Raw genomic sequence first — 25,868 nt, 5'->3', positions numbered from 1 at the left:
AAAAAGTCATTGCATCGTGCGGTTCATGAGAAAATCGAATCGTCATAAGCTAATATAACGCGACGGCTTGGAATTTCACGTCTCTTAGCAATTTCACGGTCATTCGTTAAACCTAATACTTATTAAGGGTTAAAGGAACCTTTTTGACTAATAAACATCATGATACGTGACCTAGATCTAAGGAGTTGCGATTAGCACGACTGGTGCAATTGAGAGGGTGACAAATGATCAGACTTAATAACCATCATGTAATTGTAACGCACAAAAAACCCTTTTTTATATGGATACATAAGATAAGATTATAGATATTAGATATTGCAAACATTTTCTAGATAAATAAGAGAATTTATATATTACACACATATATTGTAAACTTGTTAGTTAATAAAAGAAAATGTTTTTTTATCTTCGGTAGAAAAATATTTCGCTTTTTTTTTTTTTTACTTTTTATTAGTCAACTATATAATTGGCTTTTTTTTCTTTAAAATAAGGCACAACGTAAATAATTAAGTACGTATTACTCAGCCTATATAATTAATTAGCAGACACTTATTTATATATTACGTGAATCAATTTAACTTTTTTTTTGGAACATCAATGTTAAATAAGTAATTATGTTTTTTTATCTAATCAAAATATTCTCAGCAATATAATAGAAAGTTGAGAGAATGTAGTTTGGCCATGATGCGATTCAACCACAAAACTCTATTAATTGTAGATTAGATTTCGAAGCAACTTTTGCACATAGACGAGGTCCATGGCACATATAAAACCAATGCATTCTTACTAGTAGATCATGTGAGTCTACATAGGAATCGCACAATGTAACAGATCACATCCATTAAGCGCATGTGATTCGATGGCCACACAATAAACAAAATAGATTTCCACATAAGTTTGGGCATCCGAGGTTATTATTGAGCATTCAATTTCCACAAAGCTTTATTGACCACGCGGGAGGATAAGATGTGCCACATCTTTGAGTCGAAGAGGTCCCTAGCGAAAACATATAACCCGCGGGCCATGAGCAAATATTTCATGAACCTAATATATATACTAAACTAAATTTGAACCATCAAATCTGTAGGGTCCATTATTATCAAACAGTCAGAGTCAATTTAGTATGTATATCTAGGCACGTATGTTTCTTTTATAACTTGGGTGAAATTACTGTAACTTATCTTTTGCCAATTTGCTAATGGTCGTTCTTTTGTCATTTTATGATGCTCATTTTCTAATCTTCACCTTTCTCTTTTCTAGAAGTTCTGGGTCAAGTCAACGGCGGTCGTGACGGGTTCCGCGGGATTGGCTCCAGCACGACTTTGACTTTGCCCATAGCCGTTCCCCGGAAATGGCCCCGACGATCGCTCGAAATGGGAAGACTGCTTGTATAAATCAAAGTAGAAGAAGCAGATGAAGCAGATAACACAAAGCACTACCATATACACATAAACATGAAGTGTCTTTTATGGTGTATGAGGACTTGGGTGCTGCTGGCATTGATGGGAAGTGGAAGCAGCATGAGGTGCTTGGAAGAAGAGAGGAATGCGCTGCTCGACATCAAGGCCGCCTTCAACGGCCCGAGTGGGTCTTCTCTTCCATCGTGGCTAGACGGCAGCGGCGGTGGCGACTGCTGTGGCTGGGAAGGCGTCGTGTGTGATGACACCACTTTGCGAGTGGCTCGATTGTACCTGAACGATACCCGCGATTCGGAATTGAGAGCTTGGGTGATCAACGCCTCTTTATTCCTTCCTCTGGAGGAACTTCAAGTGTTGGATTTAAGTGAAAATTGTCTCTCAGGTAAATCTCTCTCTGTGTTTTCAACTATGTTTCTCTAGGTAATCGTTTACTTAACCTTTTTGAATAATAGGAGATGTCATGCTAGGGCGCTATGGGCTATAAAGTGGATTATTAAGTGAATTAAAGACAAAACGTGATTGCACAAATGACGCAAGTCTTAAAGTAGTTGGTTGCACATATCATAAATTAATTAAGAGACTCATCTCTACAAAGGCTGCGTTTGGTCGTCCGTATTTCTGGTCAGGATAGGATTGGATATGATAGGATAGGAAATCCAGGGATTTGGCCATATCCTATCCACTGTTTGGTGAAGTACGGATTTAAAGTCGGATATTCTCATATCCTATCCTATCCTGCGTTTGGTAGAAACCGTATATCAATATAAAGAACATATATGCCCCTATGTGATGCTCATGAAAATTGTCATTCCTCGCGCAACTAGTTCTTCAAGACCATCTAGAAGTGCATTTTCTTCATCTATTGTCCATACACGTCGGTCTCTCTTTGTTCCCCTTCCTTGGGTTTGACTAAAATCGCTACCTTCCATTCCTAAACATCTCATTGCAATTTTACAAAATTTAATGATAGATGATAGCATGGTAGAGAAAATTTAATGATAAAAACAGCATAGTATTAAAAATTTAAAATGATATAGCCAGAATTCAAACATTACATAAGGAATATTTTTCTCCATGATGACAAATCAGCACCATATTATACATGTCTAATAGCAATGGAAACAAAAACAATGTAGTGAAGTCTCTATTGCTACAGTCGAGCAACAAACAAACAATGTAGGTAAATGACAGGGAAAATGCATAAGTTGTTCTCTCTTCCTTAACATTGAACAGTCCAAAAATAAAAGGTGTCTGCCTATCCAGGCATAGACTTCACGACAGTTGCAATCAAGGGCATCTTAAAATATTTTGGATTCATTAAATCACCTCGGTAAGCAAAAAGACCCTATTCTCACCCCATTATTATTTGGTCAACCAACAAAAGATGGACCTGACCCGCAGAAATCATCCAATGAACAAGAACAACCTGGTGAGATAGTTATGTGTCTCTCACAGAAATTGGTGCTCATTGGCATCATCATTTAGTAGCATGAATACTTGAAAAGCAAAATAGTGCAAAAGGGACCTCAAGATCAAGAGATCAATGAAAGCTAAAAAAAACTCCATCTTCAGTGTGGGAACATTATGTGTCGGGTATTTATAACAATGTATATACTTCTTCCGGAAGGGAGTGTTATATTCTGAAAACCCACACATCAAACTCTATTTAAAATATAGCCTTCTTATCTCGATGAAACATTATCCCAACTAGCTGCAAAATAACTCTTTCCTTAAATTCTCACATAATTTGGTTGTCAAACAGCGATGTTTTCTTTGGCAACTAAAAATTTTACTATAACAAGATCAAACATTGCTGCCTCGTGAAAAGAGAACTCAATGGATTAGTTCTCAATGAAAAGAGAACTAAAAAATTTTACTTCTAGGGAGCTATTAATATGGAAGTTGTTGCAGAGAATGAATGTCTATTATAATTAAGACAGCCTCTAACATAAGGGTGTGATGCTTATGTATTTTACTTGTTTACGAAAACAGAGGTGGAGATTGGGATTCAGGTGGGACATGTAATGGAGAAACAGGACTGATCTCAAGTGGGGGCTTCCTCAACAACTATCCTTTGAAAATGAGGATAGTGGAGCAGGTCGTCAGGGAAATGCGAGTTCCCGTGATGCTTCTCAACGTCACAAGGTTGACCAACTTCCGCAAGGACGGCCATCCGTCAGTATATGGAAAAAACACCACCGGCGGAACTCAAAGCCGACCACCACCCGAGAGAGAAAAAAGAAAGAGGAACATGATAAACAACTCTCATCATCTAAAAGCACTCAAAACTCACACAGCACGCAGACACGATATCCATGACATGGAGCCCAACGAACGATTCGTTTACGACAACTTCGTCGTTCGATTACCGGTTAACAAAGAATGAAAATTATAAACCCAAACTACTGAAAAAAAATTGCAGAAGACGATCATGGATGAATACATACCTTCGCAAATTGTAGAAGCAAGCTGTAGCGTGGGTGAAGGAGTGCGTGAATGAAGGGGTAGGGTTTCTAAAAAGTAGCTTTTATATGACGGATAAGAGAAATCCTATCCGACCTTATCTTACCCCCCTCCCTCGGATTTTTTAATCCGGGTTATATCCCTTCTATATCCGACATTATACTATCCGAGACACCTACCAAACACGGGATAGGATAAAACATATCCTATCCCGAGTTTTATACGGACAACTAAACGCAGCCAAAGAGAATAAGCACGAAGAGCAATTAGCTCAGTTTGCATCCCAATAGTTCCTGAACTTTGGCCAAATATGTAATGTGGTTAATGAACTTTTAATTTATTCAATGTAGTCCATAAACTTTAGTTTAATGTGCAAAGTAATCCCTGAACTTTTAATTTATTCAATGTGGTTCCTGGACTTTTGGTTCATGTTTATTATGGTTCTTGGACTATATGGAAAATATTTAATATAGTCCTTGAACTTAAATTAATGGAAGGACTATATTAAACACTTTCGTATAGTTCAGGGATTAAACTGAACATGTACAAAAAATTCAGAGACGACATTGAACAAATTAAAAGTTCAGAGATTACATTGTATATTAGGCTAAAGTTCAAGAACCATATTGAACAAATTAAAAGTCAGGGACCACATTATAGATTGGGTCAAAGTTTATTTATGTCATTTTCCCTTTGCATTTTGCAGCCCAACAAAGTTGACTTGAAGGGCACTCTTTTCTCTCTTAATCATCTTTTTCTCTAGCATCCAAATAATATTATAATTTATTTTATCCATTTTCTTTTTCTTCTTCTCTTATAATTATTTGAATTTCTTATGTTGGTTTGTAATTACCTCTACCAAACATCTATATTTATCTGGACACATGGACTCGTGGACAGTAGGAGAAAACAAACAAATCCAAAATCCCAAGCCAACTCCACCCATGGTATCCAGACATGCAAGAAAACCAAAATACCCCTTAGTGCCTGCCAGGTCAACATAGTATACTGAGACAGGGAAATTCACATTTAGTGCTGTGACAAAAAGGTGATCAAATTTACGTGAGTCAGTTCGTATAACCTCCGTATCCATAAGAAGAGCAACAACAAATTCCGTTGTGGATCATGATAAAGACTACAAACCATATTCATATAACCTCCGTATTCTTTTAGCTTTTCTTTGTTTCCCTTCTCCCTTCTCCTTTAGCCTCTGTTCTCTCCCTCACATCTTCTCTTACGAACAAAGCTACTATGGACAGACTCACCGCGAACAGACTCTCTCTCTCTCTCTCTCTCTCTCTCTCTCTCTCTCTCTCTCTCTCTCTCTCTCTCTCTCTCTCATATGTGGCCAAATCGGGCCATCAAGGAGGCCGCTGGGGAGGCGGTGACCTGTCCCCGGCTTGGTTTTGTGGTGGGTCGGGGGGAAGAGAAGTTTGGAGATGACAAATCAGTAAACTAATGCTTATTGGTCTAACGTGGGCCATGGCAAAACTATGCCATGTATGTTGCCACATTGAGGTAAAGTCAAATGTCACATGACAAGCATGTAATGAAATATTGTCTTGGCAAAATAATCTATATCTTCACGAATATAACTGAAAATTCGTTTCTCCTTATTCATGTTTTGAGATATATAACTAGATAAAAGATAGAAGTTTAGAAATGGCAAATCAATAAACTAATGCTTGTTGGTCGAATGTGGGTCACATGACAAAACTATGCCATGCATTGGGCCACGTGGCAATCATAGAGGTAAAGTCAAATGTCACAAGGGGAGCACACGAGAGAATATTCTCTTAGCTCTGCTAGTTAACTATGTATAATAGTTATAGTTAGAGGTATAAGTTACTTGTTTATGAAATTGGTTTACAAAGTCATATGACATAGACTATTTTGATACTTGGGTATATTGAACCAACTGGTTTCTCCTTATAAAATAATTCTCCTCATAATGAGTATATGGTTATTCTTGATCCTAGTTAGACATCTGATGTATCTGTAGATAATTAATTGACCATAATGCATCCATGGATCTTTTCATAATCAGATTTAAACGGAACGCTACACCTGAAGAAATTGAAGGAGCTATATCTATCTAACAATTATCTACAGCAAGTCCCCTCATTGTACAAGCAAACTTCGGCGGAGGCCCAAAATGTATCTTCCAATCAACTTGAAGGTACTTGTAAAATAGAAGACCATGCCTTGTTGATATATGACGTTCGATTTTGACAACTTTTTGTTTGTCATAGGTCCGAATCTGGAGGTGCTAGATCTTTTGGGTAACAATTTGGTCAATGATGCCCTCGTGGACATTACGAGGATAACATCTCTTAAGGCCTTAGTCATCGGCTTTCGTGGATTGAGTGCTTCAAAGTTATTGGAAGGTACTTTGTGAAAATGCTTTCGTTTATCACTATAGGTAACTCATCACCTTTTTAAAACAAGGCAAGATTGTCTTGAACATAAGGTAAGATTTTCCATGCGTCTCTTTCATAAATCAAAAGCGTATATGCACATCCAGTTTCTTCAACATTATTATTACCATTACTGTGTATATGATTCATCAATAGCAGTGCAATATTGTTCTTGATATGTTTAGTATATAGTTTACTTAGGAGAATAGATTATCATATTTAATTATCTTGTTTCGACTTACTATGTAAATCACTTGTTTTGACGTGTCATATGGTGCATCTTACCATTTCTTTAAATGCATGCAAAATATGATAACAAGACATTATTTCATAAATGGCTACTAGGGTTGAGGGCAATAGGGTTGGGCGCGAAGGGAAGGGCCTTTCTCAAAACTCAAAAGTATACTATAACCAATTGGTACATGGGTGCTAAAACATGAAAACATTAAAGACACCATTTTCTTTGGAAAAAAATATTTTTAAATTATGTTGCACCATGAATTGCAACCAATCAATGTCATACTTTCTTAATATTTGGTTAATTTAACTAAAAGTACTGTGTTTATGCTAGTTGATGATGTAGTTATGATACCGAACTGTGTTTATATGTGTGTGTGGGTAAAACTCGCATAAGGTTGAGCCACAAGACACGCTCATGTGCAAGCTTTACCCAGTAATTTGTTTTTGATAGTCACATTAGCAAATGTTTAATTCTCGGAGATCTCTAATTCCCTATCTCTAATTCTTATGCATATTTTGGTAATTCATTTCTAGGCAACATATTTTCAAATATTCTTATGCATATTTGACTATGCATCTCTAATTCTTATTCATGTTTTGGTAGTAAATTTCTAGGTAATATATTTTCATACATTCTTATGCATATTTCTCTAACAGAATTACACACATTTCGCTGGTAAATGTTTAAATATAATTGTTTATGTTCATATTGATTTTATTTCAAAATACATGTATATTATATGTTTAGAAATAAATGTTTATGATGAAATTTTGAAAGAGATTAGCGATGTAGCGATAAGTATCTCATAGTTGACTCATATTTAGTAAGCTCATATTTGACATATAAATATTATTAATATCAAATCTGAAGAATAATAACATTTCATGATAGATCTCATATTGGACTCATATTTGACAAATAAATAATATTAAAAGATCAATGAAAAAATCCATTATCACAAAGAAATTGTTTCACATGCTTTATAAGTAAACGAAAGTAATAAAATTATAAATCATACAAGGAAAAACATATCTATTTAGAGGGTTCTATTACAAGACTGTATATATTTTAACAATAAGTATAACGAAATGTATAATAAGTGATGACCGCTATGATTTAAAACTTGTATGGATATCCACTATGATAAATTATTTTTTCCTCTTTCGTAAGAAAATGATATGAACAAATTGGTAACAAAATCTTACAACATGATGGCTCATATTTAACAAATAAATGATGGAAACATGTAATAAACATTTGCTATATAACATTCGCACTAAGAGTCGAAAATTGTGAATTTACTAATATAACATGGTAGTCTATATTTGACAAATAAAATTGATAAAAATGTATAACTTGGTGGCCCATATTAACAAATAATTATATAAATATGTACTAACTTTGTACTAAATAAGATACTAAAAGTTGAACAGCGTAGAATTATCTATTAGAACATGATAGTCTATATTTGACAAATAATGGACTCATAAAAAAATCATCGTTCTTAAAATAACTAATTTCATGTTTTACAAATAAATGAATATCAGAAAATAGAAAATCAACTATTGCCATATTAATAGAAAACATTATCTATTATTATAAAAAGTCTATAGAACAAAAATGATATATCTTTACAGCGTTATATATCATAAATAAGTAATGTTAAGTGCATAGTTATTGATGAATCTTATAGTTAGAACATTACATCCGTTAAAAAACAAACTTCTATATTTTGGTATCATTTCTATCACTTCAAGTGGATAAGAACAAACTAAGCTGAATTAAGTATGTATACAAATTTGATAAAGCATTTATGCTCTATTTAAGAAATAAATAATATTGAAAGATCGATAAAATATCTCATGACTTGATAGCCCACATATAACAAACAAATGATTTAACAATGTTCTGAGTAAGATGATAACACATATTTCAAATACAAATGAAATTAGCAAATTAATAATAAACTATCTCTCAATACAAGCAGTTTAACCCACTCTATTCAACATGATAGTGCATGTATATCTCATCATTATGTGATCACAAAGGATAATTTAATAATGGGATAAGTGTATTGGACATCCTAAAAGTTGTTATGAAAGTGTAATTAAGTCCTAAAACTTTTAAAAAATGTAAACAAGTTATAAAACTTATCAAATTGGTCTAATCAAGTCATTCCATTGATTGCACTTTTTGAAAGTTTTTAGGATTCGATTACACTTCGTGACAAATTTTAAGACTTGATTGCATTTTTTGAAAGTTTTAAGACTAAATTGCACTTTCGTGACAAGTTTTAGGATTTGATACACTTTTTGAAAGTTTTAAGATTCAATTGCACTTTCTTGACAAGTTTTAGGACTTCTAATGCACTTATCCCCTAAATAATTTATATTACATGATAACCCTTTAATTGTGATAAAGTTGAATAAGACATAGATACCTTCTTTCTATACAAGTACAATTTAGTGATGATACTCATAGTTGCAGCGTCCACTTCAACAGGCTTGTGTGGATTGAGGAACCTTGAGGAGTTGCAGATTATTGGTAATGGAGTTTCGGGACCTCTTCCTTCATGTTCATGCAACATGACCTCGCTCCGTGCGCTTGATGTTCAGCATAACAATTTGAGCGGGGCCATTCCTTCTTGTCTCCTCTATAATCTCAAGTCATTGGAATACATTGTGTTATCTGGAAATGCTTTCGAAGGCTCGCTTTCGCTTGCTTCCCTGGCTAATAATTCTAACCTTGAGGTATTCCACCTCCTTGACAACCATTATCGTTTGGAAGTAAGTACAGAAGACCCCACTTGGTTTCCTTCATTTCAGCTGAAGATGTTTAGCTTATCAAATTGTGTGCTCAACAAAGATGCAAATGGCGTAATTCCTAGCTTTATGAAGGAGCAACATGACCTGAGAGGTGTTCAGCTCAGCCATAATGGAATGACAGGAAATTTCCCGAATTGGCTACTGGAAAACAATGTAAATCTGAAGCGGTTTGAACTCATAGGCAACGAATTGTCGGGTGCTTTTCATTTGCCTTCCAATTTGAGCCTTGCCAGCATGTGGTTGTTCGATGTGTCTAACAATATTATTGAAGGAGAGCTTCCCTCTTGGATTGGTTCTGTCCTTCCGAATTTGCAATATCTGAACTTGTCGAATAACTTATTGAAAGGTAGGATCCCTCCCTCAATGGGCAACATGATATTTCTGGAATCATTGGACTTGTCGAATAATAACTTCATGGGAGAGATACCAGAGATACTGGCTAAAGATTGTACGTCACTTAATACATTGAAACTGTCGGGCAACAGTTTGCAAGGCCAAATGCTACCGAGGTATTCTAACTTGAGAAATTTGAAACTTTTGTATCTAGATAACAATCGTTTTAGAGGGGACATAACGCCTGGTATATTAAATAGCTCCCTCTTGATGGTTTTGGATGTAAGTCATAATTTCGTATCCGGAACACTTCCCAATTGGATTGGAGATATTCAATACTTGCAAGGGCTTATGCTGGCGAATAATTTATTGGTAGGTCCTTTACCGTTTAGCTTATGCAACTTACGATATCTCGATAGTCTAGACCTTTCAAGTAACAACCTTGGGCCTGATTTACCCCGCTGTGCCAACTTTACGTTTATGAGGTTCTTGCATTTATCAAATGACACTCTTGCTGGGCATTTTCCTGAGTTTCTGTCTAGAGCTTCATCAATTGTCATATTGGATCTTAGACACAATGCATTGCCAGGTGAGATCCCCGGGTGGATCAGTTTACTTCGAAACTTGAGGGTTCTTCTATTGCAAGGAAACAACTTTGAAGGTTCAATCCCTCTGGATTTATGTTTGTTGAAAGATATGAGCATACTGGATCTCTCCAATAACAATCTTTCTGGCAAAACTCCTCCTTGTTTGAAAGGTTTGACATTTGGATACTTTGAGTTATCTCCATTCTCAGGTGCTCTGACTTGGGTAGAGTATTGGGAACCACTCGACTATAAGGTCAAATTCAAATTGACATATCAATATGCATACAATGGAGCTGTACCGAGTACTTATATGGAAGGACTAGAAGAAGTAAACTTCATCACAAATAGTAGGTTGGAATCTTATAAGGGCAACATCCTAAACCTGATGTCAGGAATGGATCTCTCGCTGAACAATTTGACGGGCTTTATTCCTCCAGAGATGGGCTACTTGAGTGAACTTCGAGCATTGAACCTGTCAAACAATCATTTGACGGGACCGATCCCGGAAACGTTTTCCAATTTACAGAATGCAGAGAGTCTGGACCTTTCCTATAACAGCTTAACTGGTCCCATCCCTCCACAGCTAACAAAGCTCTATGCCCTGTCGCATTTTAGTGTGGCTCACAACAACTTGTCAGGCAGGATACCAGATCGAAAAAATCAATTTGGAACTTTTGAGGAAGCAAGTTATGAAGGCAACCCTCTTCTTTGCGGACCACCATTAACAAGCTGTGATGGCTCAAATCTGGGACCGGGGACACCGCCATCTTTTAATCATACCAAGGAGGATGACTCTTGGAGAGAAGCCTTTGTGTGGAGTTTCGCGGGATCATATGTGGTGGCGTTCCTTGGGGTGGTTCTCTTTCTCTACCTAAACCCGTATTCCCAGTACATGTTGTTCAAGCTTGTTCATAAGTTTATCGTATTTTGTGACGGAAAAATACGATAAAACAGTGGAGAACCTTTGTTTAATGGTTTGTAAGCATTTGAATCTTGATTATGCATTTTGAATGCTCGACTCCTAGAGTGTTAGTATTGTATTCCTTGTCCTGCTAATTTGAATATCAGGAGATTTGATTTGGCTGAGGATTGAGAGAGAATAATTTGTTCGCAACCAAAAGGAATCCAACGTTGACAAATTTTTGTAAACGTTACACAAGACAGTGGATTATCTGATGGTTGCGACCAGCAACATCAAACCAATCGGGTTTTAGCGTCTCAAGAATGGTACTGACATAAAGGATTGGGCGTTGGGAATTGTTCCAATTTGACGAAGGAGGCATGGATTGCGGGACCACTGCTCTGCCGCTTGAGCTCCACCTTAGCTAAGCAGGGATAGTTACCAAATCAGTCTTAAAATTATTGTACGGATGATAATTAAATCATAAACTTTTCGATTTTGTCAATATAATGCTAAATCTTTGCGCAAAATTCCAATGTGGTCAGTTTGGCCAATTGCCGTCCAAACTTGTTGACATGGCGTTCAACAATTGATAGTCGTCCTACGTGACATGCGGATGTGGACAACTTTACTCGAAACGACGTCTGATGTGGATCGATGTGTCGGCGATTTCTGGCGGTAACATGAAAACATGAAGCGTTCTTTGCCAGTGCTGTGCATGTGGAGTTCAGTGGTGTTAATATTGGCTATTGCAGAACGATGTCAATCTCGTCGAGTTAAAACTCACCAGCAACAACTTGTCGGATGCTTTTGATTTGCCCTCCCTGTCGAATCCTGTCCATATGTATCAGTTCGATGCATCTGCTGCTTTGATCGAAGGAGCGCCTCCATCTCATATCGGTTCCATCCTTCCAAATTTGCAGTACTTGAAACTGTCAAAGAACTAGATAGGAGGCGAAATCCCTCCGTCAATAGGTGATATGAAATTGTTGACGACCTTATACTTGTCAAATCGCGGATTCACAAGGCAGATGCCAGAGTCACTGGCCATAGGTTGTGTCTCACACTCGGTAGTGAAACTATTAGGCAACAACTTGCGTGAATGCTACCAAGAACTACTAACTTGACAAGACTGAAATATTTGTATCTGGACGGCAGTCAATTTACTGGAGATATATCACCTAGCATATTGGATAGCTCACACTTCAGGATTTTGGATCTAATTGACAATTTCTTTTGCAGACCAATTCCAAATTAGATGGGAGATATTCAACTTTTGGAATTTTTGATGTTGTCAGGAAACTTATTGGGTGGTCCTTTAATCGTTGAGCTTCAGCAAGTCGAATTCTCTTGTTTTCCTAGACCGTTGGACTAACAAATCTCGGTCCAATTATACCCCACTGTGCAAATGTTACATTTTTTAGGTTCTCGTATCTACGAAGTGATAAGCTCACCGAGATTTTCCCTGAGTTGATTCCTAGAGCTTTGTCCGTTGTCACATTGGGTCCACAGGAAGATGCATTGATATGTGAGATGCCTAATTGGATCAGTTCGCTTCTTCTACTGAAGGAAACCACTTTGAAGGTTCGATCCCTCGAGCTCTTTGTCAGTTGAAGAAGATGAGCATTCTGGATCTCTCTTATAATGGCCTTTCTGGAGAAGTTCCTTCTTGTTTGGAAGATTTTTGACATTTGGAATTGGTGGGATCTCTAATAGCACATTTGAAACTTTGAGTGAAAACGCCTGAGTATTGGCAGCTCTACCAGTACAAGGGAAAACTCGGCTCATCATCTCTCCATGATGATAGCGGTACGAGTGCTTTTTTGGATGAACCAGAAGAAGTGACCTTCATGTCATAGAGTAGATTGGAATCTAATAAGGGCAACTTCTTGAAATATCTGTCTGGAATGGATTTCTCACACGATAATTTTGATGGGCTCTATCCTCTATAAATCGCTTATGTGAGCAATATGTACGTCTTAAAAATCTGTCGCATAATCATTTGACCGGACCGATTCCAGTAACATTCTCCAATTTAAGGAATATAGAATATAGAGAGCTTGGACCTTTCCTGCAAGTTAACTGGTTCGATTCCTCCGCAACTAACGGAGCTATACACACTTCCACTTTTTAGCTTTGCTCACAACAACTTGTCAGGCAAGACACCCGACGAAAAGAACCAATTCGACTTTCGGTGAAGCAATTTACAAAGGTAAACTGCTGACAAAGGCAGAGATGATGAGTCCTGGAAAGATGGCTTCTTGCAGGTTTTCACAGGATCATACATGGTAGCATTTGTCGGGGTCATCGTTTTTCTCTGCTTAAACTCCTACTATCTCAACTTAGTGTTTGGTTTTGTTTGTAAGGATATCCCATTATTTCGTTAGCAGACCTCGTGCTTCTAAGCATTTGAACATCTTGAGTCTCCGCTATGCATGTTGAACCGTTGGATCGTGACACTGTCTGTATTTTCCTGTAAGTTTGGATTTGAGTATCATCAGATTTTCTTTCGGTTGTGAACTGAAGGAAAGATCATTGTGGTCACAGATACAATAACCATGAAAAATAATAATAGTAACTATGACTGTGACTTGTTATCACAGATTGACGAGTGCTTCTCTGATTTTCCTTGGGAATTTCTAAGGACTCCTTACACTCGGTTACAACGAATCATCCTAAAACAATTTTCCAATGTGTCACGACATTTTTGTTCTTAACTTCGTTGACACATCGTAATGTGACACCCGGGTACCATTGAAGTGGCAGATCTTCCGAAGCCAGATTGGCCGTCAACTGAATTTGCCAATGGGTATCTGATTCTTCTTTGAGAGTGAGCAGCATAACTGCCAGGATGAAGCGATCTTATTTCTTCTTCTGTTATCTGATTCAAGTTCACCAAAGAATTTGTACCCCGAAGACTATCTTGTGTTAGATGCGTCTTTGAACTTTGAAAGAGAGAGCATTATTTTCATAAGTCGAACGAAACATCGTCGCCACAGGACTCGATCACCAAAAGCGATTGCTTTGAGTAAGATATATTAGTTCCTGCACTAGTAGAGTTTGACCTGCACAAGTAGATTTGCATATCAAGCCGTTGCATAATCTACGGAAAATACTAGTCAGAATTCAATCTTCAGATCATTTAATTCATAGAAATTGGTTTAATCCTGTCTGCTGAAGGGAGAGAGTAAGCCAAAATAGTAAAAAATTGAATGGGGAGAGCAGTAACTGGATAACTATCTAGCTTGCTTAAGCTGATAGTTGCAGATTCAATTTGACCACCAGTGAGCTACCCTTCACTATAAAAGCTATTTACACACTATGATTTCGTTCGGAGAATCTTAGCAAGCAATCGACTTTCAGAGCATTGTGCAATAGTTTATTATAAGGTCCATCGTTTGTGAACTTTTTTCTTGACACCAACAGTGCTGCTCATGTCGAAAAATGACTATCCATTGACGGTGGACTGAACTCGTGATGTATTACCAAGAAAGAGAGCATTTCCAATGGACTAATTCTTTAATTTCTATTGGAAAAGAAAGGACATTTCTGTTAATACTTTGACCCATCATGCTATCTGATCACACAGATGTCCCTGGCTATCCATCTTAGGTTTGCACTTGCTGTTTGAGCAAGACTGTCTCAAGCGTCAGGCTACTGCTCCTGAAATTTAACAGCATTGGAAAAGGCGAGCACAACCCTCGTATATTCCTAAGAAACAAATCTTCTGAATTTAATTTGAAGTGCCTGTACTTAGTGTCACCAACTCGAGTTATTCATCTGCGGCACCTGCTGTTTTGATATGGCACCAGAAGAAGATGAAGGCTTTAAATGCCAATTTCGAATGCCGGCTGCAAGAAAGGTCAGCTAATGAAAAATTGCCCATTGCTCGGGATGGTAACAAGCCATAAACATCACAATGCTCCATGGACTTGTACATACTAAAAGCGCCGTTCTGCCAATAAACAGGTAGGCAAGTGCGAAAAATTCAAGCAATTGTGACTGAAATCGGACAATTTTAAGCTGGTTATGGAGGATTTTATCCAAACAGGGAAATTCAAACATCTTCACCAAATAAGCAATTTTATCAAGCTCTCTGAGACTTGTAACTTGCACCTACAAGCCTCATCTTAGAAAACACTTGAGACAGTGAAATAGAGCTATGATAATCGACACAGATCAGCTGCTACTGACAGATTTACTCTTTTCCCTCTCATCACCCTTACTTACTATATATTTGTATGGTTTTGATTCCCGCTCCCAGAAAAATTGTGTTCCATTCGATATCGACGAGTTGGGAAGAGTTGCGCTGAAAACAAACATCGATAAATCAAGACTCTGTAAAATGTATAATTACAAGACACAACATCGTAACTGCACACTGGTATAAGAGTGAAAAATAGAAAACACACCTTGAGAATAGGCCATGAAGATCCGCAACCTGAGGCACGTCCACAAAATTGGCCACCGGCAATCCCAGAAACACCAGGAACCCAATCAAATGCCTGCTCACGGGCCACACACAGAACCGAAAAAAAAAGAAAAAGAAACCCACAAATCACAAAAAAGATATCATGTTGAATGTTTTAATGCCTGCTTCATCATGTAGGGGTTCATGTAGAATTTGAGCAAGTCGTTTTGGTCACTTGCGATAAAAGCTGTGAAATGCGTTACCTTTTTGATAGGAAAGTCCATTATAGCTTGACCCAGATTTCTCCACACCTTGACTAAATTTATCTTCTGGCAGTTCAGAAAGACTTGTTTTTTAGTCAGTGTGATGCTGCTGAGATTGAGCCCTTGTTTAATCCTGGAACGTTTGTGGATGCTTTGCTTCTCTTTGGATCCCTACGACTTTCAACAGAGTGCTGGCTTCCGGCTAGTGGCAAAGAAGTTGTTTGTTTATTCGAACTGATATCTATACTGATAGACAAATGTTTAACCTTATAAGCAGGGGCTTGTCTGCTTCCCAAAGTGTACAGATCAGACTAATCCTAGCTTCTGTCGTTGGACTAATTCCTTGCCGAATGTCAAATGGTAGGGTGATGTTGAAATATCCGAATGAATTCGAATGAAATGTTTGTATAGCTCTTTAACTGGACACTAGAGACATTTTCCCTTAAAGATCACTGGTTATTCTAGATTTTGTCTAATGGGCACAGACAGATGCGAGGGTCCATGAACTCGACTCGCCTTTTGAACTCATGTCGAACATTATTGATCAAGCCCCCCGATGCAACTCATTGCCTTTCATGTGTCCATTGCAAGTTACTGTGTGAACCTGCTCGTTCCCATGGTCAGTGCTCTCTCGCTCTGGGCGTCTCTATTCTGGTTGAAAGCTGGTGGGGAATGGCTTGTTAACCTGCGTAAATGGGAAACTCTTGTGCCATCATCTGCTTCTGTAGTCCCTTGTTTGGGCGGGGGACAGCCCAAATTCTGCTCTTGAGGTGGCCTGTTTCCTTCCTAAGAGAAGATGGAGGTGTTGTCCATATTCTCGCCCTAGAGACACAAGGCGTTGCAAACCACTCCTTCATCTAACATTCGTTAGCACCGTTTCGAAACGGTTTCATGATGTAGCTTCTGATGGGTCGCTTCCTCTGTAGAATGTAGACGCGAGTAATATCCTTTTTTTGCCTTTTCTTTGATCTTCTTATCGTTCCGAACGATTCATCCGCTCGATCGGATCGATCAGTGTGGTACTACGCAAAGATCGAACGGGGGGATCAAGGGGCAATGTGCTACTCCCGTTCTCTTCGCCCCGACAATGCACGATGCATGTGATTTTCGGGCCAAATGCGTCGTAATTTCCAATGTAACGATAATAGCATATGCCTAATCCCCCTCCCAAGCTCAGCTCATGTGGCTCTCGTTACTCCATGTGCTGAACCAGCGCTCGTGAGATGTACGTATACCGAAAAGCGCAAGCCCCCGGAGGCGCCACGTGGCATCACGTGATTCGTTGCCCCGCGAACTTTCCAGTTCCCGACAGCGACTGATTGTTCGCTCCCCCCATTTTTTTACTTATCTCCAATTTGCCCATTTTCGGACGTGACGTGGCTATTTCTTTTTTAAAAAATTTATATTGACAAAGACACAAACCCAATAATATTTTCTCTCTCTCTCCCTATAATTAAATTTAAAAAAATGAAAAAAAAACAAGAAAAGAAAAAATCCAAAATTATGCCGACCGTCGCATATTTATCCTGATATTTTTCGTGACATAAAAAATCTAAACTATACCATCTACGACAAATTTATCCTAAACTTTTTTATGACATAAAAAGCTCAGAACTTGTACCTATATGACTCTTCACCTTCCGTCAAAATCTCATTTGATGATCTTTTAATCATAACAACGTTGTGTAGGCAGATTTTTAATGGTTCTTATTGACAGATTTTTTACGGAGGCTAAATGTATTACACAGATACAAGTTTGTGATTTTTTGTGTCACAGAAAAAAGTTTAGGATGAATGTATCATAGTATATATAATTTAAGGTTTTTGGTGATTTTTTATTTTTTTTATTTAATTATTTGACCGACCAAAAAAATTTAATTATTTGTTTTTAATTGAAAAAACGAAAAAAGAAAAAGAAAAACAGAAGGGTCGCAATTGGTTTCCTCAAGTACAGAGAGATCTCAGCAGCGGGTGACGTGGCCGCTTCCTCATCTCTACCGAAATATCCACCCCCACCCTCCACGTCACCCGCCCTTCTATCTTACCCGACCGTGCGTACTGCGCCCACCCCCCTTAGACTCGATCCCCGCCCTCCGCTCCGTCGCCCCACCGGCAGCGATCCGACGGCCCTCGTCGCCTCCCGACCCCCGGCGCACTTTAGCCTCCGCCCGTAGCCATTTTTTTCTCTTATTCAACGAGTGCACGCGCTTTTGCTCTTTTTGAGAGATATGTGCCCAAGATAGTTTTCTCTCTCTCTCTCTCCGTTCGTCGCGTGCCGGGGGAAAAAGCCCAAAAGCTCTCTCCGCCGCGCTAACTTGCGCCGGGGGCTCCTCCGGCGATCGTCGATCCGCCGCCGCCGCGATCTTCGATCTCCCGGGCTCCGGATTGAGGAGCCGCCGCCGCCGAGTTTTGGCTCGGAGGTTCCTCCTCCGGAGCTTCCGACCTCGTTTCGCGACGCGCGCTCGCGAACCGCTGTTGAGCTGTTCGGAGCTGCTTTTGCCCGGCGTTGCGGTGGATTCTCTCTTTTTTCTTGTTTGCTTTTTGGTTGCTGGTGTGCGTGAACTGACGGTAGGTGTTGGATGTTAGCGTGTTTGACGAGGGATTTCCAGTGAATAGACTGGTGGGAGATGATGTCATGCGAACGAGAGTATCAGGAACTGGAACCCTAAGTTTGGCTTTGGTTGGGGCTGTGAAGAGGAGAGTTTCCATGGAAGTTCTTTAGCATCGCCCGAGGTTTTCGCCGCCTTTCTTTTTTTGTCGTCTGAAAAGATAGTGAAACGAGAAAGCGGTTTTTTGGGGTTAGCGCGCGAGAGAGCCTCTTTGTTGAAGCTATGGATTGTTTGGAATTGAATTTGAACAAAGAGATTGGCGATGGCGGCTGCGGCGGCGGCGCTGGGGGAAGTGTTGGGAATAATAATGCTAATAAGAGTGGTGGGGAAGGATTCATCGATAGGAGCAAAGTGAGGATCTTGCTGTGCGATAACGACACGAAGAGTTCGGAAGAGGTTCTTACGCTTCTTTTGAAATGCGCTTATCAGGGTATAACTGTTATTTTGTTATTTGCCATTTTTAATAGCATTTTTATTTTTGCATTAGCTGTGGTGCCCTCGTTACGGGCGTAATTTTTGGTCCCTTGGTTGATGTGAAATGCTCAACACGTGTGATTGCTTGCTGTATGTTAAACTTTTTTATTTCTTCACGGAGAAGTGGTTTGAGAGATTCTGGTAACAAGGTATTTTGGAAATTCAGTGCTTGTTCATTCTCATATTTTGTACTGCTCGGGCGTGAACTAATTCGAGGAGAATTCTTAACCGGCGCGGGTTCTCCCAAACCCCTACCTCGCGCAACAATGCTTATCTAATATTGAGTGCAGAATATGTCTAAATTGTGCTAAGATGCATAGGGAAAAACATCAAGTCTACCAAATTTGCCAAGTTTGAATGAACCAGGATAGAGACCACTCAGAAAGCTTAAATTTGGAGTGTACTACTGCTTATGGAGAATGAAATGGTAGCGATGCCCGGTCTTGTTGTCAGGGAATATGAGAGGAACTTCCAACTTGAGAAACTACAAGTTCGATGTCTAAAATTGATTTGTGAGAGTATGAAAAGCAATAGCTTATAGTTATTTAAATAGCAAGAGTGGTTTTCTCCACTATTCGATGTACAAATGCTTGGTCACTATTTAATTTGCTTGACTGTTGTCAAACGGAAAAAGCTAGAGAACATTAATAGGAAGTGTAATCTTCTGTTTAATGCTGTATTGCTTAACTTCAACTGATATCTTCTTTGATTAAACTTCATTTCATTTCCACTCTGTTGTACTTGGAATGGGGTGCTGGTTGTACTTTTGAAGGGGAAGAGATATTTGTCACCTCTCTCTCTCTCTCTCTCTCTCTCTCTCTCTCGGTTGATAACATACTAGCTTTTTCATTGTTAAAGTAGGCGAGTTTCTAAATATGTGCTATACTAGGCTTTTGGTAGATCCTTTATTTAAAATTGAGGCCCATTTTTGTTTGCATTTGTTTTGCAGTGACTTCTGTAAGATCCGCTAGACAGGTCATTGATGCTTTAAATGCTGAAGGGCCTGATATAGACATTATTCTAGCTGAAGTTGACATGCCCATGAACAAAGGCATGAAGATGTTAAAATATATTACGAGAGATAAAGAATTGAGGCGGATTCCCGTCATCAGTAAGTTCATCATCGTCCGTTAGCTTCCAATGTTACTTGGTTGAAACACTTCCCTATTCATCTTCCTAAGTTTAAGCAAATAGAAACATCTAGTTTTAGTTAACCTTCATCAAATGCATTTTTATATCGGAATCATTTGGAAACTAGTTGTTCCCACCAGCACTGGTGGATGGTTTTTCATGCATCCGATGCTGTCATTATGTAGGTTCTTTCTGAACAAACAGACATGGCTAATACTCTTGATTGTCAAGATGATGTTATAAGTATTCTTCAGAGGGGATTAGGGCTTTTTTGAGGAAGAGTCCCTGGATAAAATATATGCGCTAGTTGCTTCCAAACTTATGACAGGGGTAGATCCAATACTAGCAATACTGATTATTCTATTCTTTCCTTTTGGCTTTGATAAGTGATGTCAGCACAGGATGAGGTCTCAATTGTTGTCAAATGCTTGAGATTGGGAGCAGCGGACTATCTTGTGAAGCCATTGCGCACCAATGAGTTGTTAAACTTGTGGACACACATGTGGAGAAGGCGACGCATGGTCAGTTTTGTGAGACCATGCTATTTTCCTTTTCATACTTATGACAAAGTATTATTTGATATTTTTTTAGTGGAAGTACCGTGGTGAATTAATCAAACCAACTACATTGTTCAGATGCATAAGTTTGAAGTTTGTATGAGCTAGTTTAGACCATGATCTAAGCTACTGGAGACTGGTTTTTGAATGAAGTTTTCTTGCTTCAGTACCTGATAATTTGAGTAACATATTACACTTTGCATGGTCTTTACATATTCGAATGGTATTGTGCCCCTGATCCTTCGGGACACTTTTTAGTGTCTATCCAATTGTCTAGTTGTTTGCTATTTTTTTTTTTTGGTCAGAAGTTGTTTGCTATTTTAGTGAGTGCTTTTGTATCGGAATTTTCCTATTACAATTGTAGTGAGCTTGGGAATCTGCAAAGCAGCGGTTGATAATGTTTTACTTCACATTTACTTTTTGGCAGCTCGGACTGGTTGAGAAGAACATTTTGAGCTACGACTTTGATCTGATTGGTTCCGACCCTAGTGATGCTAACACGAATAGTACTACTTTGCTTTCTGATGATACTGATGATAAGTCCCGGAAGAGTGCCAATCCCGAGATTGGGCTGTCTGCAACTCATGAAGACGAGGTGAGTATTACATTGAGTGTTGAGGTTCGTTGTTCCACTTGCAGGAATAGATCATGATTATGGTAAAATTTTCTACTGCTCTTTTCCATGGAGCTATGGGCATTCCGTGTGCCTGATAATATCAGGACTTGAGAAATTTGAAATAAGGTTTTTTCATCTAATTAATTCAAAGAGGCAGTTGGCTAAGGGATGCGACAGCTGGCTGAAATGAAGAAACTATTGAGTTAGTACATACATGGACTGGAACAGGACAAAACTAATGAGGAAGTGGGATCTCTGAAGGATCTATTCTATCATCTAAAATTTGGTTAGTCTCAATAAGATTGTCAGGATGGCAAAATCTATGAAAAAATTGATTAATCTTTTCATTCTGCTAAATTATGGACAACTTATAAATTCACTCCTTATATCCCAAAACTTGTGATATACTAGTTCACAATTATAATATTTCTGGATTCATATTTGCCAGTCTGCCGCTGTTGCTGAGCCCCCACTTAATGGTGCAGTAAATTGTCTCCCTGATGTGCCAGGAATCAGTGATCGTCGAACTGGTGAGCATGCTTCAATTTGTATTATATTGTCTGTTGTAGCATACATAGAGTCGCCCTGAGTGCTGTCATGTGCATCGCATCTTTTGCAGCATGTTTTATGCTTTCTTGATGATATATCCTCATCAGTAGAATGAAGAATTAATGCTCTCTTTGTCTATTACTATTACTGTCACTATTACTATGTTCATTATCCTGAAATTTGTTGTTGTGCAGGACAATGTTCCTCTGGTCCTAAGAAGAGTGAACTAAAAATTGGAGAGTCCTCAGCCTTCTTTACATACGTTAAATCGACAATTGTCAAGAATACTCCTTCCACAGCTGGACAAGTTGATGGTTGTGCTTCTGTAGCTTATCGGATGGAAGAGAAGGATCAAGCAGGGGATGTGCAGGCGGTTTATGATCCTCAAGCACATGAAAATGGAGAGGCCTGGGAGAAATCTTCCCTAGGAGATGACTTTCCAAGTGGGAGTAGTGTTCCAGATTCTCTGTCTTTGGAACGGTCCTGTACACCGCCAGGGTCAGCTGACTTTCCTCAACAAAGGAACTTCATGGAAGAACGGGTGCCTCAGATGCCTATGCATGCGATGAATGAGCCTCATGTTGACCTTCCAGGATTGGCTGCGCAGAGCACATATCCATACTATGTGCCCGGAGTTGTTAATCCAGTTACGGTGCATTCATCAGTACAAGTGTACCAGAATAATCTGCATGACTTGCAAAACCATGCTACTTCAGCCATGTTAACCCGGTACAGTCATCTTCCTCACTGTCCCCCCCATGTAAATGGGATGGCGTCGTTTCCCTATTACCCAGTTGGCTTATGCTTACAACAAGGTCAGATGTCTTCACCTCATTCCTGGCCATCCTTTGGAAGTTCATCTATTTCTGAAGCAAACACGAATAAAGTAGATAGGCGAGAGGCAGCCCTAATCAAGTTTAGGCAGAAAAGGAAAGAGCGGTGCTTTGACAAGAAGATTAGGTATGTTAACAGGAAACGACTTGCTGAAAGGAGGCCCCGAGTGCGGGGCCAATTTGTGAGGAAAGTAAATGGTGTAAATGTGGATCTAAATGGCCAACCTGAGTCTGCTGATTATGATGAGGATGAAGCAGAGGATGAGGATCTCGCTTCGAGGGGTTCTACTCCGGATGGTGAAGTTTCTTGACATAAAGGTGATTTTTATCTGCAGAACCCATAAGGATACAAAAGCTGAGTTGTTTGCTTCTCTTCTCGATTAGGCCAAGATCATACGTAGCATCAGCTCGGTGTTTTTCGGTGCCAACATCAGATTTCGGCACGCGAAAGGTGATGCAGATTGCACAAAAGCAGCTTACTGCTGTTCCTCTTCCAATCCAGGCGTGAACTATGCACCGTGGCAGCTTCGTCATTGGCCAAACTATTCATCAAACAAATGGTGCCGCATCATATTGGTTTCCCATTTGATCTTTTCGTAGTTTGTTGGAACAGATACGTTAAAGTTTGGTTCACTGCTTGCGCGCAGTAATGTTGTTCACATAAAGAGTGTCGCATCAGTGGAGCCAATTTGGGAACAATGTCCGCCTGGTTGTTGCCTGTGGGATGTCGTAATTTGCCGCAAATTGACCTATGAAGAGCCCATCAGAAGTGTTTTACCTTTCCTTGATCCATCAAATTGTATTCACATAAGTATATTTCCATGAGTGAATTTTCCTTGTTCGATATCCCTAAACATTAAGCACTCGAGCCGCAAATCTTGTGCTATGGAGTGTGTATGGACAAACTCGAAAGTAGGGTATAGCAAAAATAACATATCCGAGAGTAGTCCGATGGATAATGAGCAAAAACCTTAGGCAAGGATAAGTAGACTCTGCAGTATGGATAAACTGACAGAAACTTCGTTACTATTTGCACTTTTAGGTAAGTAAAAGGTCGTCAAGATGGTGATGATCGCTCAAAGAAAGACTCAGCTCAGCAAAATCGCTCAAAGAAAGACTCAGCTCAGCAAAACATACATCGTCATGCTCTAAGAAGACAAAAAATTTGCAATAAGTATAGCGTACATTCACACCATGGAAAAGCCATCAACAATTGAGCGGATAATGATGCGTCTAAGCCATGCGATGACATCAACGCAGCTTGAAATAAAGGATCAGAATGATGGCGGCGACTAGGGCTGCGATGATGGAGCCAATGATCCACTTGTTCTTGCTCATCCTTCTCGACATGGCAGTCAAAATCTTTTTACTCTTGCCGATATTGTCATCCACTCCATGAAGCTGTAAACCAAAGAACTAACATCAAGAAATGTCCTCCTATACCAACGAATTGTAACAATTTGACACGCCCTGAAGGGAAACCTATTGGTCCGGACAAAGTGACCGAGGATCCGCATGCAGCAACAAACCCGAAGTCCGTATTATATTACTTGGGAAAAAAAAAGGATGACAATGTCCTTATACATGAACTATGCAACTTGGGACAGACATTTCTTGTACTTTCTATCTCCCAAGTCCTTAGATCGACACGAAACTGGAAAACCGCGTTGAGCCAAATAAAGAGTGATCATGGCAAATGACGTACAGTGTTATGAGCATGCAGAAGGGATTGGCGTTGTTGATGCAGATCTTGAAGAATTGAGACACCGAGTTCCTCTGTTTCAAGCATTGTCCTTCTACTTTCTTTAATTCTGTCAGTTGAGTGATTTAATCTTTCTGTTGACATCAAAAGTCTCCCTTTTTGATCAGCAGAAACCTAGCAATGTCAAGAAATCACCCACAACGAACCGAACAAGGTAAGCAGCAAATGCAAAGAAATATGTCACAGAGAGAGAGAGAGAGAGAGAGAGAGAGAGAGAGAGAGAGAGAGAGACCATCATTGCATCTGCCATGCCCGACTCCAGTAACTCGTCTCTGGCAGCCAGATTAGCATTTGGAGATGTAAGTCGTTTTACATCGGCCTTCAAATTGTTCAGATCAGTTTTATATTCCCTTAACTTGGCAAGAAGCGTTGCTTTGACGCTTGGCTGCAGACTCCGTGCCTCAAGGTCCATTTTCCGAATCTATAAGGATCACAAATAGTCAAACATAAGTAACAATTCACGGGAAAAAAAAGAAAGGAGCATACGGAACGATAGAATTATCCTCGTATACCAGGGCTTCGGCATCATCCAAGCCAGCTTTAATTTCAGAAAGCTTCTGCTTCCTCTGCTCTGCATATTCATAAGGAACAAACAACCCACCACAATCAGGTTGCAAACAAACAAAAGTCAATTTCCTAGTTAATCACCCAGTTTCCAGTTACATCTTCAGACACTCGGCCAGCCTCTACATAACCAACTTCCTCAACCGTCAACGGAATTCGTTAACCGTGAAAAGACTAATCGCACGGTCGATCAAGCAGAGAACAAATTAACAGATATCGTGACGCAAAACCATGATCTGGGGTTTGGCATAAACCATAACGAAATGGTAAAGACAATCTTCCAAATGTTTTTACTTCCATTTCCATAATGCCCACCTACGAACTAATAACCAAGACTTTCTTACAATGCATTTCTCGGGATCATCGGAAACAATAATGGGCTCCAGAGATTCTAAACATTCCACCACTCCGTTTTCACCCGATCTATCGAATCAAGAAAAGGCGTTTCGAAACGTCGAATCATATTTACCTCCGTTGAGAGCGGCGGCTGCCGTGCATTTCCGCGACAGATTGGCGGACACCTCGCAGTACTGCCGCTCGTACCCCTCGAACACCTGGCTCATCGCGCCGCCCCCCTCTAACCAGACCCTTCACCAATCGACGGACAAAACCAACCCCAAATTAATCAGCGACGCAATGAACAAGCTCAACCTCTCAAAAGAAGGAAATCTCTGATCAAACACGGCCCAGATGCGGACTCGCCGACCAATCAGATCACCTACCCGATCCGCAAGGAATCGAAACACAAAAACACAGAACAGAAATTCCTACGCCTAATGTCGGGACCAGATGATCGGACTCAGCACACACGTCCGGAAGTGAACATTCGATGAAATGCGTGTCAGGAGAAGAGGAGATCGAATCGCACCGTGGGATGAATCGGAGGGTTTCGGGAAGATCGCCGCCGGAGAATT

General features: G+C 39.4%; 4 protein-coding genes and 1 long non-coding RNA gene across 6 annotated transcripts; 3 read left to right on the top strand and 2 right to left on the bottom strand.

The window, feature by feature from the left end:
• Window positions 1-1,447: 1,447 nt before the first annotated feature.
• Window positions 1,448-6,062, top strand: LOC115691125 (receptor-like protein 9a; the record flags this gene model as incomplete). Its single annotated transcript, XM_030617705.2, has 2 exons — window positions 1,448-1,800; window positions 5,929-6,062. Coding segments are annotated over exons 1-2 (480 nt in total), but the record flags the coding sequence as incomplete, so codon positions are not given.
• LOC130140232 (receptor-like protein 13) lies at window positions 6,060-11,305 on the top strand. Its single transcript, XM_056319080.1, has 2 exons — window positions 6,060-6,268; window positions 9,042-11,305. The coding sequence occupies exons 1-2, from the start codon at window positions 6,097-6,099 to the stop codon at window positions 11,231-11,233; spliced, it is 2,364 nt and encodes a 787-aa protein (XP_056175055.1). The 5' UTR covers window positions 6,060-6,096; the 3' UTR covers window positions 11,234-11,305.
• Window positions 11,306-15,181: 3,876 nt separating this feature from the next.
• On the bottom strand, window positions 15,182-16,165 carry LOC130140195 (uncharacterized). The gene is made up of 3 exons (XR_008818206.1): window positions 15,860-16,165; window positions 15,598-15,690; window positions 15,182-15,494 (listed from the first exon to the last, which is right to left on the bottom strand). It is a non-coding gene; the product is annotated as an uncharacterized LOC130140195 (long non-coding RNA).
• Window positions 16,166-18,095: 1,930 nt separating this feature from the next.
• On the top strand, window positions 18,096-23,466 carry LOC115691126 (two-component response regulator-like APRR1). Of its 2 annotated transcripts, XM_030617707.2 has the most exons (6): window positions 18,098-18,898; window positions 19,892-20,053; window positions 20,461-20,594; window positions 21,058-21,225; window positions 21,695-21,776; window positions 21,990-23,466. In XM_030617707.2, the coding sequence occupies exons 1-6, from the start codon at window positions 18,691-18,693 to the stop codon at window positions 22,937-22,939; spliced, it is 1,704 nt and encodes a 567-aa protein (XP_030473567.1). In that variant the 5' UTR covers window positions 18,098-18,690; the 3' UTR covers window positions 22,940-23,466. The 2 variants fall into 2 exon arrangements, with proteins under 2 accessions (XP_030473568.1, XP_030473567.1); XM_030617708.2 differs by lacking the exon at window positions 19,892-20,053 and having other exon boundaries at window positions 18,096-18,898.
• Window positions 23,467-23,729: 263 nt separating this feature from the next.
• On the bottom strand, window positions 23,730-25,597 carry LOC115691129 (vesicle transport v-SNARE 11-like). The gene is made up of 5 exons (XM_030617712.2): window positions 25,424-25,597; window positions 24,903-24,961; window positions 24,623-24,811; window positions 24,334-24,504; window positions 23,730-24,029 (listed from the first exon to the last, which is right to left on the bottom strand). Exons 1-5 carry the CDS (start codon window positions 25,515-25,517, stop codon window positions 23,880-23,882), a joined length of 663 nt encoding a protein of 220 aa, XP_030473572.2. The 5' UTR covers window positions 25,518-25,597; the 3' UTR covers window positions 23,730-23,879.
• Between the last annotated feature and the right edge of the window lie 271 nt (window positions 25,598-25,868).

This window comes from Syzygium oleosum, unplaced genomic scaffold (genome assembly GCF_021117445.2).
Source record: "Syzygium oleosum isolate NSW1041296 unplaced genomic scaffold, Sole_v2.1 Sole_v2.17, whole genome shotgun sequence".
NCBI lineage: Eukaryota > Viridiplantae > Streptophyta > Magnoliopsida > Myrtales > Myrtaceae > Syzygium > Syzygium oleosum.
This window is presented reverse-complemented; position numbering and strand designations above follow the sequence as displayed.

Excerpts from the sequence above, each read along its gene's own strand:
- LOC115691126 (XM_030617707.2), top strand. The coding sequence starts at position 18,691 with ATGGATTGTTTGGAATTGAATTTGAACAAAGAGATTGGCGATGGCGGC. Across the intron at positions 20,595-21,057 it reads TGTGGAGAAGGCGACGCATG|CTCGGACTGGTTGAGAAGAA; the intron begins GTCAGTTTTGTG and ends ACTTTTTGGCAG. Across the intron at positions 21,226-21,694 it reads CTGCAACTCATGAAGACGAG|TCTGCCGCTGTTGCTGAGCC; the intron begins GTGAGTATTACA and ends CATATTTGCCAG.
- LOC115691129 (XM_030617712.2), bottom strand. The coding sequence starts at position 25,517 with ATGAGCCAGGTGTTCGAGGGGTACGAGCGGCAGTACTGCGAGGTGTCC. Across the intron at positions 24,962-25,423 it reads AGCCGCCGCTCTCAACGGAG|AGCAGAGGAAGCAGAAGCTT; the intron begins GTAAATATGATT and ends ATGAATATGCAG. Across the intron at positions 24,505-24,622 it reads GCATGGCAGATGCAATGATG|GTTTCTGCTGATCAAAAAGG; the intron begins GTCTCTCTCTCT and ends TGACATTGCTAG.
- LOC130140232 (XM_056319080.1), top strand. The coding sequence starts at position 6,097 with ATGACGTTCGATTTTGACAACTTTTTGTTTGTCATAGGTCCGAATCTG. Across the intron at positions 6,269-9,041 it reads TGCTTCAAAGTTATTGGAAG|GCTTGTGTGGATTGAGGAAC; the intron begins GTACTTTGTGAA and ends CCACTTCAACAG.